Consider the following 14,872-nt stretch of genomic DNA (forward strand, 5'->3'; position numbering starts at 1 on the left):
CATGCAAAAAGCTATCAACCCAGCTAAACAGAACACAATTGATGAACTAGAAACAGAGAAAGCACCTACAAGGGATCATCGTTTATTTCTTTAATTATAATACCATAGCACATTTATTATACATAAAAGAATGTATATTTTGTGTAGTTTTAAGGGTTAGAAAGTAGAAAATTGTTTTATGGGGACCTGGGAACGGATTATTCTCATTTTAATGGTTTCCTATGGGAAATTATTTTTGGGAATACACACTTCTCGCCTTACACAGTGTCTGGGAACCAGGTTTGTAAACCAAGGTATCACTTTACTGAAATAATAATCTGGTCTCAATGTGATCTCGGCGCCTGGTAAATGAAGGGCAACGGTGAATCCAAAACGTTTACGATACCTCCTGCCATCTCATCGAGAAAGCGCATTGAACAGTATGCTTTATCGATTAATATATGATATATGAACAATGATATATTAATATATGAACAAGATGCTTTATCGATTAGCCTTTATGAGTCTCGCAGTGGAGAAATTTAAATTTCACAGGACCAAAGTGATGAAAGGAAGAGGAAAGGGAAGTAGTAAAACATACTCTGGTGATTAATAAATAAAAGTGGGTGAATTTAGATCATTTGCAGCAGTACACAAATGTTTCCAATGTGAGTAATGTATAATGATAATCAGATGTAATGTTTTTAATCAAAGATTGGTGGCGTTTGTTTTAATTCCCTACATCAGCAGAGACTGCCTCCTGACAATTCAGCCATCCTTATTGGTCGAACGCAAAAAAATACGCCCTTGACACATTCCGGAAGTTTGCTCTGATTGGCTCACCCGGCAGCCGCTCAAAACAATTTCCCCTTGGCAACAGAATCAACCCGGGTTGGTTGCAGCCGCGGCACCCAATGTCACCACCCGGACGGCAAAATGATTCTTCGGGAAATCCAGTGGAGCTTTCCCAAACAAATACATTAAGGTAACCGCTTTTTGTGGAACGATCACGAATTGACCCGATTGTTTGTGTTTTGAGTAGAAGCACTGGAGACACACGGGCAACGGCCACTGCGTGTGGGTGCTAACAGTTGACTCACCGGGCGCAATAGTAATGTACTTTGATGCGTGTTGTCACACTGCGTGAAATCAATTAATCTTTATTATTTTTTTTAAATACTGAAGACGTTGACAAGCCGCCTGTCGTATTTTTTTTTACCACAGAATATGTAATCGACTTGTATGCATCATCACCTGGCACACGCACACTAATCTAATTGCGGATCAGAGTGATTTTCAAGCTACCTTGGTGGGAACAGTTGGTCTCCGGCACCTGTTGCTTCCCCGGAGGCTTCAACAGACTTCATAATAAAAATGTTCGCTTTATTTTTATTTTATTCTAATTCGCCAGAAATACTGAAAATATTAGAAAACATTAATCGATGTCTGTTTTCTAAGTTTACAAGAGTCGACATGTAAATGATTCAAGAAGCTGGTCTGACACCTGTAAAACCTGTTGATTTCATTTTGAAATGGATGCCACTCAGTGTCCTCTTTTGTCAAGTATAATTCCACAATAAAACACGACAAGTATTTATAGTTTTTATTTTTTAATCACAAGAAGAGTTGAAGAGGACTAAAAAGTCCTTACCTTGATTATGACTTCCTATACAATCATTGGTGTTCGGTCAGAACCAGCAAGGCATTTCTGACCATATTTAAGACACACATCTACAATGTGAAACTTATTTCCAGTACTTTTTTCTCAGATATGTTAGGATTCAAATCACCCTCCCACCCCAATAAAATTATTGCCTGAATGTGGTGACCTGCATGTCAATGTAATATGTAATATGAGATTGGATTGGATTTGCCTTTATTAGTCTTGCAGTGGAGAAATTTACATTTCACAGCAGCAAAGTTATGAAAGGAATTAAAGTAGAAAAACAAAATACATGAGCTGCTGGAAAGGCAGCCACTCTCGCGGCGCCGTCTTGAAGTCAACTGTCGCGGTTTGGAATTGAAGCGGATTTATAAGGGACAGGAGATGTAAAACAATCTCTTTTCGTCAATGGATGCTACAGCTGCGTGTTTGCTTTCAACATTTAGGTTGTAGTCGATGTGCAAATGTTAATTTCCTCCACTGCGAGACTAATAAAGGCAAATCCAATCCAATCCAGCTGCAAACTGTCCAACAGCATCAACCTTTCCGCTGAACAAAGCGGGGCTGTGAAGATGCTGCCCATTACAGGTGCAAAAAAGCACAATGGCCCCAGAGCTGTCCAGCGATGTCAGTCGAATGGTATCGACATTCCTCCCATTCAAAAACAGTATTGGCATATTCATGCTGCCGAAAAGGCGCAACCGCTCAGCACAGTCTCCTCCTTGATGAATGTTGTAGCCAAAAATGCTGAACAACAATCCATATCCGTTCCACACGACGCACAACAACACAAAGTGACCAAAGAAAACACAAAACAAGACAAGAACAAAAAAAAAAACACAAAGCATTTCCACATGAAAGAGGAGATGATCAAAGCGTCTCTTCACCAGTGGATCAGGGACATCATAGTGGAATGTGCACGTCGACTACAAGCTAAATGTTGAAAGCAAACACGCGGCTGTAGCATCCATTGACTAAAAGAGATTGTCTCACATCTCCTGTCCCACATAAATCCGCTTCAATTCCAACCCGCGACAGTTCCACATACGCATCGCAATAGATGTATATTTTTGTGTTGCGCACCACACTGTAAAATAAGTAGTGCATAACCCCAGCCTCTACTGTAGCACCTTATAATGTGGTGTGCCTTTTATATATTTGTATATTATATTTGGAAAACTTTTTTTCATTCATTGAAGGTGCGCCTGATATACGGAAAAAGTTTGAAAATACACGCCTTATACTCCGGTGTGCCTTATACACTGGAAAATATGGTATCACATGTGGTTCATATTCAGTTTTTTTTTCTGCACTGTATGGTTTGCCAAGTATATTTCCGTTTGTTGTTTGATTCAAAACCTTTTGAATGCATGACATGCAAGCACAGAAGTCTCTCATGTCCAAATGGATGCTAGATGTTGCTGCACTGCCTTGCTAAGTTCGAGGGTCACTTTTTTTGCACAAGATAGTTCTTGCAAATGCTTCAGTGTCATTGCTCACCGTGTAGCTTGACGTGTCACTATGGATTCCAAAGGGGCTTTCCTTCCCCTTCTGTGAAGTCTCCATTGTTGCACCTCTGAGCTCTCAACCTTTGTCGTCCGTGCATTTCAATTAACACAACAAGGAGCTTTGGCATTAAGAGCGCCTGCTGCATGTGTGTGCTAGCAAGAGCACTTTGGTGTCTATATTTACTCAAGTGCACTTATTCAGCATCCAAATGCGTGTGTGTTTCCTTTACACCCAGATGCATACCTGTGGTGTGGAAATATTGGAATGATTGCTAAAAGTACACTGGCGCAAAAACAGATCCAATTTACACAGAGGGAATGAAAGCAAAATAATACAAATGGAACATTAGGCTGAAATGGAAACTCTGCTTCTTTTTTGATCCACAGCTGCGACGGATGGGCTCTAGTGTTTTCCATTGTTGAAGTGTGTGAAGAGGCTGCTGATGCCAGCAGTGTGTTCAGCAGCACCGCGCAAACCCCCCTCGGGGGAACCTCAAACAAATCACCTGGTGAGTAAGGAGCCCTTCTTGGCTGATGAAGGACAAGTGGACACTATTTGTGTGCCATCACAAGTGGTCGTCAGAAACGTTTGCAGTCAGTCGGAAGGTATATTACAGAATCCTTTATCATAAAATCTGCTGCAGACATTAGTTTTTGAGACAGTTTGGTGTGAAATTGACTCCTGTACTTTGCACAACGGCATAGATTTTTTTTGGTCATTTATTTTGTGTTTTTGACAGAGAAAAATTCTTCAAACAAATTTCGACTCTAATTATGACTTTTGCTTTCGTGTAGGTTAGTTACAGGGTTCTGTTTTGCATCCAAATTCGGGTTACAGTGATACCTCGGCTTACGAACGCTTTAGCTAACAAACTTTTCACTTTACGTACATTAAATTCGCAAGAATACAATCTTGGCAAACAAACTGGTTTTCGAGAAACACACGGAGCGCCACAATGGCTGGCGGACTACTTTTTGGCGGAAGAACACCAAACCACATGGCCGAACAGCGCCGCAGTGGCTGCCGGACTAGTTTTCCGCACCCACTTTCTTTGAGTGCACTCAGTGCAGACGTGGTTTGTTTTTTGGTGGTTTGGTGGTTACTCTTTTGGGACCGAAAAAGACCCCACCACAGGCTAGTGTTAAGCCAAAGAGGACACAAAAGAAAATGACGGTCGAGCAGAAGAAGGAGATCATCGAGAAACACGAACAAGGTGTGCGTCTGTGTGACTTAGCGTCCCAGTACCAGTATGCTAAGTCGGCCATTGCTATGTGTGGCTAGGGGTGTTTCTGTGTTGTCTAAGCAACAGTCTCAGGCAATAGAAGAGGTTGAAAAACTTCTGTTGATTTGGATTAACAAAAAGCAGCTAGCAGGGGACAGTGAGTGAGGGTATTATCGGCGAGAAAGCATGGCAACTTCATTTGGATATCATCAAGAGGCAACTACATCACTGACCATCACAAAGGTAAATAAAACAACTTTAATATACAGTACAGTTTATTTCTTGCATGACAATACAATAGCACATTTATAATACATAAAACAAGGTATTTTGTGTAGTTTTAAGGCTTATTTAGTAGAAATTTATTTTTTATAGTGACCTGGAAACGGTTTATTCTCATTATTAATGGTTCCTATGGGAAATGAATGTTTGGAAGACACACTTTTCACTTTACACACACTTTCTGGGAACCAATTACAACCAATTAACCATGACATGTTTACATGTGACCGGCATGGTGGGAATTTGTCGAATTGTTATAATCAGTTGGTGATTTTTCTATTAACTCATTCACTGCCAGACAAGTGCAAAAATATGTCCACTCCAGTGCCAGGGTTTTTTGTTGTTTTCAGGCAAATTCCAGGACCCACAGAATATTGAGTTTTAGGACTGCATAAACATTCAATGCAACGTAAGAAACCTTAGACTCTCTAGAGTTCATTCCTAAATGACATGGGTCTGGGGTTATCTGAGCTTGAAATGAGGGCGGCTGTACAGATGGCAAATGCTGTCCTTTCGTGGAGGGGAAAAAACATTGCCATCGGTCTGACCAGCCCTTTATCGCACGCCCCCTGGCCCCGGAAGAAAAACCAAAACCTGAACAAATTCGGGAATGGAGCTCCACGTCATATTTTCAATTCCCGAATAAATTCGGAAATGGCAGTGAATGAGTTAATGCAGATTTTCTGCCAGAAATTTCTTGATAATTGAGCAAAATAAAGTTCAATTTCAGCAGAGGTACAGTATGTGCTGGACTGGTAGCCGTTTTACTTTCTTTACTGTTTTGATTTTATTCGTCATTATCATTGAACATGTTTCTCAAATCTTCTTTTTGACGAGTCCCCAAAACACTTTTTTTTGATTCAATCTATTTTTAATATCCATTGCAATGGTGAAAGTGAAACCTTGTTTTGCATCAAAATCAGCGCCACTTGCATCTCTTTCACTAATGCTCGTTTGAATGGAGTTGTGGATTTCAACATCACATCCCGGATGCTTTGTTGGTTTGCACTAATCCACCATCTGCTATATTTAACGTTAAAAAAGAAAAACGCTGCGGTTAAATGCAGCGACGTGCGACGACAAACATGGCGCTGTGTGCTCTCTTTCTTGACACACTCCCTAATGGTGGGCATTGGGTCCTCAGCTTGACAAAGGCAAACACCCTTGCCAAGCAACCTGTTGTTTCGGAGGGATCGAGCACCGGACGGCACGGAGAATGCTCCTCATCTGCATGCAGCGGGTGTGTGGAGTGCTATTTGAAACCATTATTGCAAAAATACACCCACCCTCATATTCCTTTTTTTGTCTTAATAGTGGCAATCCTCAAGAACATCTCATTTCCCCCAAGCTCCTTTTTAGTTCTTTATATTTACACACACAAAAGGCCGGTTATTCTCTTTTCATGTCCTTTGTCGGGTTGCTTGAGATCAATGCTGAAATATTCATCCGCGGTGTTTGATTGCGGAGAGACTGAGCATCTAAAAAAAGACCCTTTGATTTTTGTGGCACAGTTGTAACATGGGCTCATTTTAATATGGAGATGAATGAGAGAATCTCCCTTTATCTTGTCTTTTTCCACGACTCATGTAGCAAACAAACAATACATTTTGTTGTTTTCATCAAGTATATGGCATTTTAAATAGATGGTTGTGTAAATTGTCTGTTTTGATCCGTGTGTTTTACTGTACACGGATTGGTGAATTTTAGACCTCTGAAGCAGTGGAATTTATCGCCTTCAATAGTGCTACGTCTGAATCAATCCAGACTGAAAAAAAGTGTGGTGTGATTTACTACAAGTCCATTAGAGGGTGCTATCACCCAGTTTAATAACTGACCGACCTATCTTAATAATGTTAATGATGTTTTCCGTCTTGAAAATGGCTTTACCAGTAAATCTGCAACCAAATCAATTTATTCTCTTTCAGCCATTGTGGGTTGTCAAAACTGCTATTAAATCAACACACTATATTTGCTTATGCAGCCCGCTACCGATAGTGTGCTAGCTCTGGCCAGTAGGCTCTTGTCACTAGCGGCTTGTGATCAGAGCAGTTCTCTGACGTTGATACCCCTTTTGGGTTGCCATCTCGAAATCTGATTGGCTATAGCAACAGTTTGATTGACACATTTCATGCGACAGGGCCCGCAAAACTGATTGTGAAGGCGTTCATGTATATTTCTGACCCTGGTTACAAATGATAGCTGAAATGTGTTTGGTTACATGCTTAAGCACAAAAACACATATCTGGAAGCAGCGCAACAATGGAAAAGTAATTAAAGGAAGCTGAAAGACAATGTGGAATTATTTAATAAGAATTCATTGATAAAATATAATTAGCCAGCAGAGAAGGCTTTGCAGGCCTTGACAATGCGACTCTTAAGATGGTCACAGTTTGAATTGTATTGACTGTTTATACCCAAAACAAGTCACTGGGGATCTCGAATGTCTCCACTTAGCCGAAACCAAGCAAAGAGCACCAAGTGAGGAACTCAGAAATTGTCATCGAAACAAACCTGAGCTTGCCTGGGTAGTCGATCTGCTCTCACATCTTTTTTTTCCAGTCATTCTCCAAAGCACTAAGCCTCAATTCCAGATCAAGATGATGGGGAAAAAACAATGTCTCACCTTAATTTTGTGTCGGAACCAGCAATGGTCTTTGACTTGTATTTTAATTGTATCACATGATGAATTTCCCCTAACGGAGTGTGTAAACAAGAGGCTAGTTAAGTCGTATCTTTTGTTTGTTCTGGCTCTCATAGCAACCTTAGCCCGCTGTTGACGTTGGACGGTGTCAACCACACCTTCACACCAGCGCTGATCTCTAATTACCATTAATGTCTGGATTACAAATTAAAATCCTGACTTCACGGTTTTGGATTTGTTCCCAATCGTGAAAATAAATGTCCACAGCGCTGACACTATCATCTGTTCCATCTTTTTGCTACACCCTCCCCTACTCCGTCCCCCCCGCCCATCCCCTCTCAACCTCGTCTTCAATCTGTGTTATATTTAAACCCCCGGACACTCAAATGAGCCCATTTTAAGCCACACTGACCTCTTTGGTCAATGCCTCTATTGTGGATGACTCTTAACTCTCGCCTGTCTCCAGGTTCTTCGCCCACGAAGCAAAGGTTACGACTGACCGTCTGTCGCTGACTCATCTTGATTATAAATACTTATTATTTATTTTTTAATTTAAAATTAAAAGGAAAAGTGCTGCTAACACTTTGGGAGTGTGAACATTTTTATTAATTTGACAACTTTTTTTTTTTTTTTTAGGGCCAGACATTTGGATTTGGACACTGACACGATTCACATGCGAATGGCACATAAAGCTCAAGGTAAGGGTTTTTTTTTCATACCGTTTGCAACATTTTCTCGTCCATCGTTGTTCAATGTTGTTCTATAAACATACAGATTGTATTATACAATACAATACATATTAATTTATATAGCGCTTTAACAACAGCTGTATGTATGTATGTATATGTGTATGATATTGGAGTGGGAAGCTCAAAATCCAACGAGAAGCCATGGTTTTACTTGTATTTGTTTTTATGTTGTTTGTCAGTTGATAACGGTTAAATATGACTTCACACCGAGTCTGTAGAGTAATTAACTCATTCACTGCCAAACGTGAGCAAAAATGTGTCCACTCCAGATTTGTTGCATTGTACTTATTCTTCTTTTATTACTAGGTACTTATTGTACTTATTACTTACTTACTAGGATTTAACCAAACCGACTTATTTGTCTGGTTTTAGCCTTGTGAGCCTGAAGCATCTTCCTTAAGATATCGCTTTAAAAAAAGGCATCAAGATAAACGGAAAAAAAATGCAGGCATAAAACATTTTTTTTTTCAGGAATTTTACCAAATTTTAGAAAATAAAAGATCAAATACCATGTCTCTAATGATTATTAATGGACGTATTCAAGCTTATTTTGATTTTTTTTAACTCATTCACTACCAGACGGTATGCAAAAATGTGTCCACTCCAGTGCCAGGGTTTTTGTCATTTTCTCTCAAATTGCAGGACCCACAGAATATTGAGTTTTACGACTACATAAACATTCAATGTAGCGTAAGAAACCTTAGACTCTCTTCTTTCATCAGAAAAAAAAATAGTTAATCACTCAGTTATATGGGTCTGAGCTTGAAATTGGGGCGGCCGGCTGTCCAAAAGGCAAATGCTGTCTCCTTGTGGGCGGGAAAAACATTGCCAGGGGTCTGACCAGCGTGTTACCTTCCACAAGAAAAACCAAAACCCAAACAAATTCTGGAATGGCCCTCCATGTCATATTTTTAATTCCCAAATGAATTTGTTAATGGCAGTGAATGAGTTAAGCTAATTAGCCAGGAGCAAATTAACTTGATGCATTTTCCTAGACACAAGTGAGAAAATTGCTTGTGAAATTGGAGCAACCTCCATCTCAAAATAAATGACATTTTCTGTGTAGCTCTCTCTCTTGTTTCTATTTATAATTGTATTTTATTTACTGCATTCTATTCGTGATTGTATTTTATTATAGTACCTATGCTTGTCTGTGACTGTAAAGTGTCCTTGAGAGCTTTGAAAGGCGCTTAAAATGTAATGTGTTATTATTATTATTATTATTATTATTATTATTATTATTATTATTATTATTATTATTATTATTATTATTAATCATAGGGCGCAACCTATTGATCAGATTACACTTTGTATTATTTAGTGTTAATACCTCTGAAACCGAGTGTCATTGTAATGTACCGTATTTTCCGGTGTATAAGGCGCATCTGAGTATAAGGCAAACTGAGTATAAGGCGAACCCCCAATGAATGGTATACTTCACATAAAATGCGCACCTGCGTATAAGGTGCAGGGTCATCTTTTCAATAAAATAAAGGCTTTTGTGTGCGTCTTATACACCGGAAAATATGTCTTTTATAATCCCATTTTTGCATTAGTAAATTCCAACTTCATAAAGGCGCAGCAGAGAATACCCTTGAATTGAAATAACGACAACTGTTTCTGACATTATTGTCCTCAAGTGCAATATAAAACTGAAACGGTTTGTTTCATCAGCTGCCATGAGGTAAGCTCGTCCCCCTCCCTCCCCACCCAGGGCGTCCGTTGGCAGGATGACCGCCGTCTGCCCCTCAGAGAGTAGCCCAGAGGGGGCCGAAGCGGAGGCCGGGGCCGCCGCAGCCACGGAGTGCGACACCGGGGAGTCCGTTGAGGATTCTGTCGTAAGTTCTGTCGGAGACTCAGCGGTCGATGCTCACGGGCAGAAGGACTGCACCCAGGACAGCTCCGACATCAACACGGATGACGAAGGTGTCGCCGTCCGTCGTCTTACTCCGCTGGAGAGGCTCAACCTGGATATGTGCCAAGATGAGAGGTGAGGCTCAGATTTTTTTTCCCCTTGACTTTCTCTCTACACCAAGGGTATCAAACTCATTTTTTGCCTCGGGCCACATTGTAGTTATGGTTTCTTCTCTGGGCTTTTATGAATTTGAGGAAACCATCCCCTCCACATACTACATACAGAACACACAAGAAATTAATTAATACAGTATTTTCCAATGTGTAAACCGCACCCAAAGCCTTAATTTTCTTAAAAAATGACCCTGCGTCTTATACACAGGTGCGCCTTATTTGTGAAGTAATACTGAGGCCTTATAGCCCGGTGTGCCTTATATGTGGAAAGTTTGAAAATACACCTTTCATTGGGGGTGCGCCTTATACTCTGGTGCACCTTATACACCAGAAAATACGGTAACTAGTTTTCAAATTTGAAGTTAAAAAAAAAGACTGTTATTGTGGTTTACATGCGACAATTTGAAATTTTGTTTCGGACTTTAACAAGCATCATGGCACTTGACATGCTTGATTTGCTTTCGTGGGCAAAGTAAAATAATGTGTCGGGCCAGATTTGGCTCCTGGGCCATAACTTTGACACCTGTGCTTGCCACCATGATTTTTACTCCATTTGTTGTTTTGTGGTTTGGCAACAGGGTGGTCCGTGAACTTACAGTGGGCAGAAGAATCAGCTTCTACAAAATTCGAGGAGAGATCGGATGTGGAAATTTTTCCCATGTCAAACTGGGTATCCACGCACTCACAAAAGGTACAGTGGTTAATAATAATGGCATTCATGATTTTGCCCCATTGATGAAATTATTGCATTGGCCTGTGACTGATATCGTCCTTATTTTGGTATGAATACTTTGAATGTTCCGATTTCGAAAAACTTCATATCGCCCAGCCTTCGTCCTTTTACAACCCTGTGTCTTTATTGCCATTTTTTTCTTGACATCACCAGACAAAGTAGCCATCAAAATCCTTGACAAAACCAAGCTGGATCAAAAGACCCAGCGTCTGTTGTCCAGGGAAATCTCCAGCATGGAGCAACTACATCACCCAAACATCATACGCCTCTATGAGGTTTAGAACTCACTTGCAATTTTTAAATTGACGTGTTTATATCTTCAGAGGTATTCGGCATTCAAACTGTGATCATCTTTTGCCCTCTTTTTCAAATCCCGAGGTGGTGGAGACATTGTCACGGTTACACCTGGTGTTGGAGTACGCCGGCGGTGGGGAGCTCTACAGCAAAATCACAACGGAAGGGAAACTCTCTGACGCAGACAGCAAAATTGTTTTTGCTCAAATTCTGTCTGCCGTGAAACACATGGTTGGTATCATACATGTGGAAATCTTGCTATCCGAGTGTGGATTAAATTGGGTTGGATTAGCTAATGGTCCAAAACGTAAACAAACGATGCAAAAAGATGTTTAAAGATGTTCGTATAGCGAATTACCCCAACATTAGCTTTATTAGTCTCTCAGCGGGGACATTTACATTTCACAGCAACAAAGTGATTAAAGTAAGAGGAAAGGAAGAAGTAGAAAAACAAAATACAGATCTGCTGTCAAGGCAGCCACTCTCACGCCACCATTTTGAAGTCAAAACACAAAATAACAAATCATGTGACAACACAAAAGACAGTCATTCAATCTTAAGCACTTTCTGCACCCTATTTGTGCATGAAACAGTTCTAGATGAAAGAGAAGATCAAAGCCTCCTTTTCAACAGTAGATCAAGGACATCAGGGTGGAACATGCATGTCTCCTGTCCTGCGTAGATCCGCTTCAATTCCAAGGCGCGACAGTTCTACATCTGCGCTCTGCGCTAACACTCCTTTCTTCTCATCGCGGGCTCCTCACGCCATGCATCCATCCGGCCGCAGACTGTGCAACAGCACCAACCTGTCCGCTGAACAAAGCGGGCTTGTGAAAATGCTACCCATTACAGGCGCAAAAAAGCACAATCGCCCCAGAGCTGTCCAGCGATAAGTCAAATGGCACCGATATTCCTCCCAATCAAAAACAGTGCTGGCATATCAAAGTCAAAGCTAGCTTTATTGTCAAATATACTAATATGCATGGCATACAGCATTGTGTTACCGAGAAGGCGGAACGGCTCAGCACAGTCTCCTCGATGAATGTCGTGGCCAAAAATGCTGAAAAACAATCCGCATCCATTCCACACAACGCACAACATCACAAAGTAACAAAAAAACAAAGACGACACAAAAACAACAACAACAACAAAAAGCAAGGCTCAAGAGAACACTTGCTGAAAGCTGCCTACTCCATGCTTTTCTAGTTGATGCTTGCTCCTCATTGCGTGATCATTGACTAAATATTTCATCCACCCGTTGTTGTTTTTTTTGGGGGGGGCCAACAGCACGAAAACAACATCATTCACCGGGACCTGAAAGCCGAAAACGTCTTCTACACCAGCAGCTCTTGCATCAAGGTTGGTGACTTCGGCTTCAGCACGATGAGCCGCCGAGACGAAATGCTCAACACTTTTTGCGGCTCCCCGCCTTACGCTGCCCCCGAGCTCTTCCGGGATGAAAACTACGTGGGTGTGTTTGTGGACATCTGGGCCCTGGGAGTGATGCTGTTCTTCATGGTGACGGGCACCATGCCGTTCAGGGCGGATACTGTGGCTAAACTCAAGCGCTGCATCCTGGAAGGTGCCTTCACGCTGCCTGCTTGGTTGCCGGAAACATGCCAGAAGCTGATCCGGGCGATTCTCCAACCCTTACCGGCTGACCGCTGCTCCGTAGAACAGGTGATGGGCAGCGACTGGATGCATCATGTTGATTTCCCGCGGCCCATGGAACCCTTCAAGCTGGAACCGTCTCACCTCGCTGAGAATGATCCATCAGAGTTAGGACTGGAGGAGATGGAAGTCATTTCAGCATTAGGGACACTTGGCATCACCTCGGAACACATCCTGAACAATCAAGGAAAGGACTGCAGGAGTTCCATCACGGGGGTGTATAGAATCCTGCTGCATGGAGCTCACAGGAGACGCGCACTCGAGAGCATACCAACGGTCAAGCAGGCAGCTGGACCAAAAGCGATGAAAAAAGAGCGCCTCAAGGCGTACCGCAGTTTACGACACACATCCAAACTCTGTATGATCCTGTGACATGAAGCTAGATCAAATTTTAGATTCAGCGTTGTCCACATTTGGAGAGATGCATTATGGTTAGGGAACAAAAATGTCCGGCAGTTAGTTAAGACAGTCACTTAAAATTGTGGTACATTACCCCAATCGGAAAATAGAAAATCTGATTTCTTATTTTTATATTTTCCCTTTAGCTGGTGAAATCTCTGAGAATGTGGAATTAATTACTGTACCTAATTTATTTTTGACTCAGACTTGATCTAATCCACATGATTTGAAAAGAATGATTTCCATACCTGTCAACTCGAGGCGGTTGACAATCTTACATATATAATATATAATAATGCCATATCTTCTTTTCCTTTCGGCTTTTCCCTTCAGAGGTCGCCACAGCGAATTAGTGTCTTCCATCTTCAGAGGTTTGATTACAAATACAGTGATACCTCGGTTTACGAACCCCTTGGTTTCCGAACCTTTCAGTTGACAAACGTTAAATTTATGACATTTTTACATTGGTTTACGAACTATTTTTCGGGATACACACGGAGCTGCCACAATGAGTGATGTGTCGTTCACGAACGAGCCCGTTCTCCTAACAAGAAAATGGCAGCCGACGGTTTTGTCCTCTATTCCCCGCCCCCAGTCTTCGGTTAAAGCCACGTGATTGGTTAAGAACGCAGCAGTGAGTGGGGGTGGTTTAAACATTAAAGAGACAGGCAGACGACAGTTTCAACTTTGATAGTTCATGGCAGAGTGGAGACTGCAAAGCTAAAAAAGCCATCTGTACACTTGATGCAAAAAGCTAAAAAGAACACAATTGATGATGAACTAGGCCAAATGATCGCAGAGAAAGCACCTACAAGGGATCATTCGTCAAGATGGTGAAAGAAGAAGGCTACGGTCCTCATCATGTGTTTAATGCTGATGAAAGCGGCCACTCCATTACATCAAGCCATCAATGACCATCACAAAGGTAAATAAAACGACTTTATTATACTGTACAGTTTATTTCTTTAATGATAATACCATAGCACATTTATGATACATAAAATAAGGTATATTTTGTGTAGTTTTAAGGCTTAGCCAATTAGAAAGAAGATTGTTTTATGGGAACCTCGGAACGGATTATTCTTATTTTAATGGTTTCCTATGGGAAATTCATTTTTGGGATACACACTTTTCAGCTTAGGCACTGTCTGGGAACCAATTAAGTTCGTAAGTCAAGGTATTACTGAAATGCCATATGCCCTTACAAAATGGTGACTAATCTTACATTTAATATAGCGAATGTAAAATGAAGCAAAAAATTGTCACAAATTTCGGCGGAAGTGCATGTGCAGTCACGTGACCGGAAGCAACAGACGCTAATAGCAACGCGAGATTCTCGCAATGAAATGGCTGCAGACCAATTCGGTTCCTTGTCTTGTTGCTAGAACTGACAAAACACGAGGAAAAAAAAAAACAATGGAAGGAAAATGTGCGTCGTACGCATTTAAAAATCACTGCTCACTTGTACAAATTACGCCAAATCCATACAACTTGACAGGTATGCATTTCATCAAAGATTTTGGTTCATTTTGAATGGGTGAATGTAGCTGACACTTGACTTTTGGCATTATGTAGCACAAAACATTCCGTAATAATAATCATGTCACAGTAGAGTGTGTTTTCAGTTTTCAGCTTTCAGTTTGCAATGTCTTCAGAGACGCTTAATTGCTATCATACCTGATGTATCTCTATGAGATTGTCC

At 41.1% G+C, this 14,872-nt stretch overlaps 1 protein-coding gene across 6 annotated transcripts; it reads left to right on the forward strand.

Moving 5' to 3' along the window:
* The first annotated feature begins 853 nt into the window (after positions 1-853).
* nim1ka (NIM1 serine/threonine protein kinase a) lies at positions 854-14,799 on the forward strand. Of its 6 annotated transcripts, none has more exons than XM_088993862.1 (8): positions 854-964; positions 3,538-3,659; positions 7,933-7,994; positions 9,720-10,035; positions 10,652-10,764; positions 10,960-11,081; positions 11,185-11,331; positions 12,388-14,799. In XM_088993862.1, the coding sequence occupies exons 4-8, from the start codon at positions 9,776-9,778 to the stop codon at positions 13,141-13,143; spliced, it is 1,398 nt and encodes a 465-aa protein (XP_088849988.1). In that variant the 5' UTR covers positions 854-964; positions 3,538-3,659; positions 7,933-7,994; positions 9,720-9,775; the 3' UTR covers positions 13,144-14,799. The 6 variants fall into 6 exon arrangements, with proteins under 6 accessions (XP_088849988.1, XP_088849989.1, XP_088849993.1 ...); XM_088993863.1 differs by having other exon boundaries at positions 9,760-10,035; XM_088993867.1 differs by lacking the exon at positions 3,538-3,659 and having other exon boundaries at positions 873-964; positions 9,760-10,035.
* Positions 14,800-14,872: the final 73 nt, after the last annotated feature.

Source organism: Hippocampus bargibanti, linkage group LG04, assembly GCF_051943395.1.
Source record: "Hippocampus bargibanti isolate YZ-2025 linkage group LG04, ASM5194339v1, whole genome shotgun sequence".
NCBI classification, from domain to species: Eukaryota; Metazoa; Chordata; class Actinopteri; order Syngnathiformes; family Syngnathidae; genus Hippocampus; species Hippocampus bargibanti.

What these genes read in the sequence shown, in the direction of transcription:
- nim1ka (XM_088993862.1), top strand. Translation starts at nt 9,776, where the DNA reads ATGACCGCCGTCTGCCCCTCAGAGAGTAGCCCAGAGGGGGCCGAAGCG. An exon ending in GATATGTGCCAAGATGAGAG is followed by an intron (nt 10,036 to 10,651) that starts GTGAGGCTCAGA and finishes GTTTGGCAACAG; the next exon opens with GGTGGTCCGTGAACTTACAG. An exon ending in ACATCATACGCCTCTATGAG is followed by an intron (nt 11,082 to 11,184) that starts GTTTAGAACTCA and finishes TCAAATCCCGAG; the next exon opens with GTGGTGGAGACATTGTCACG.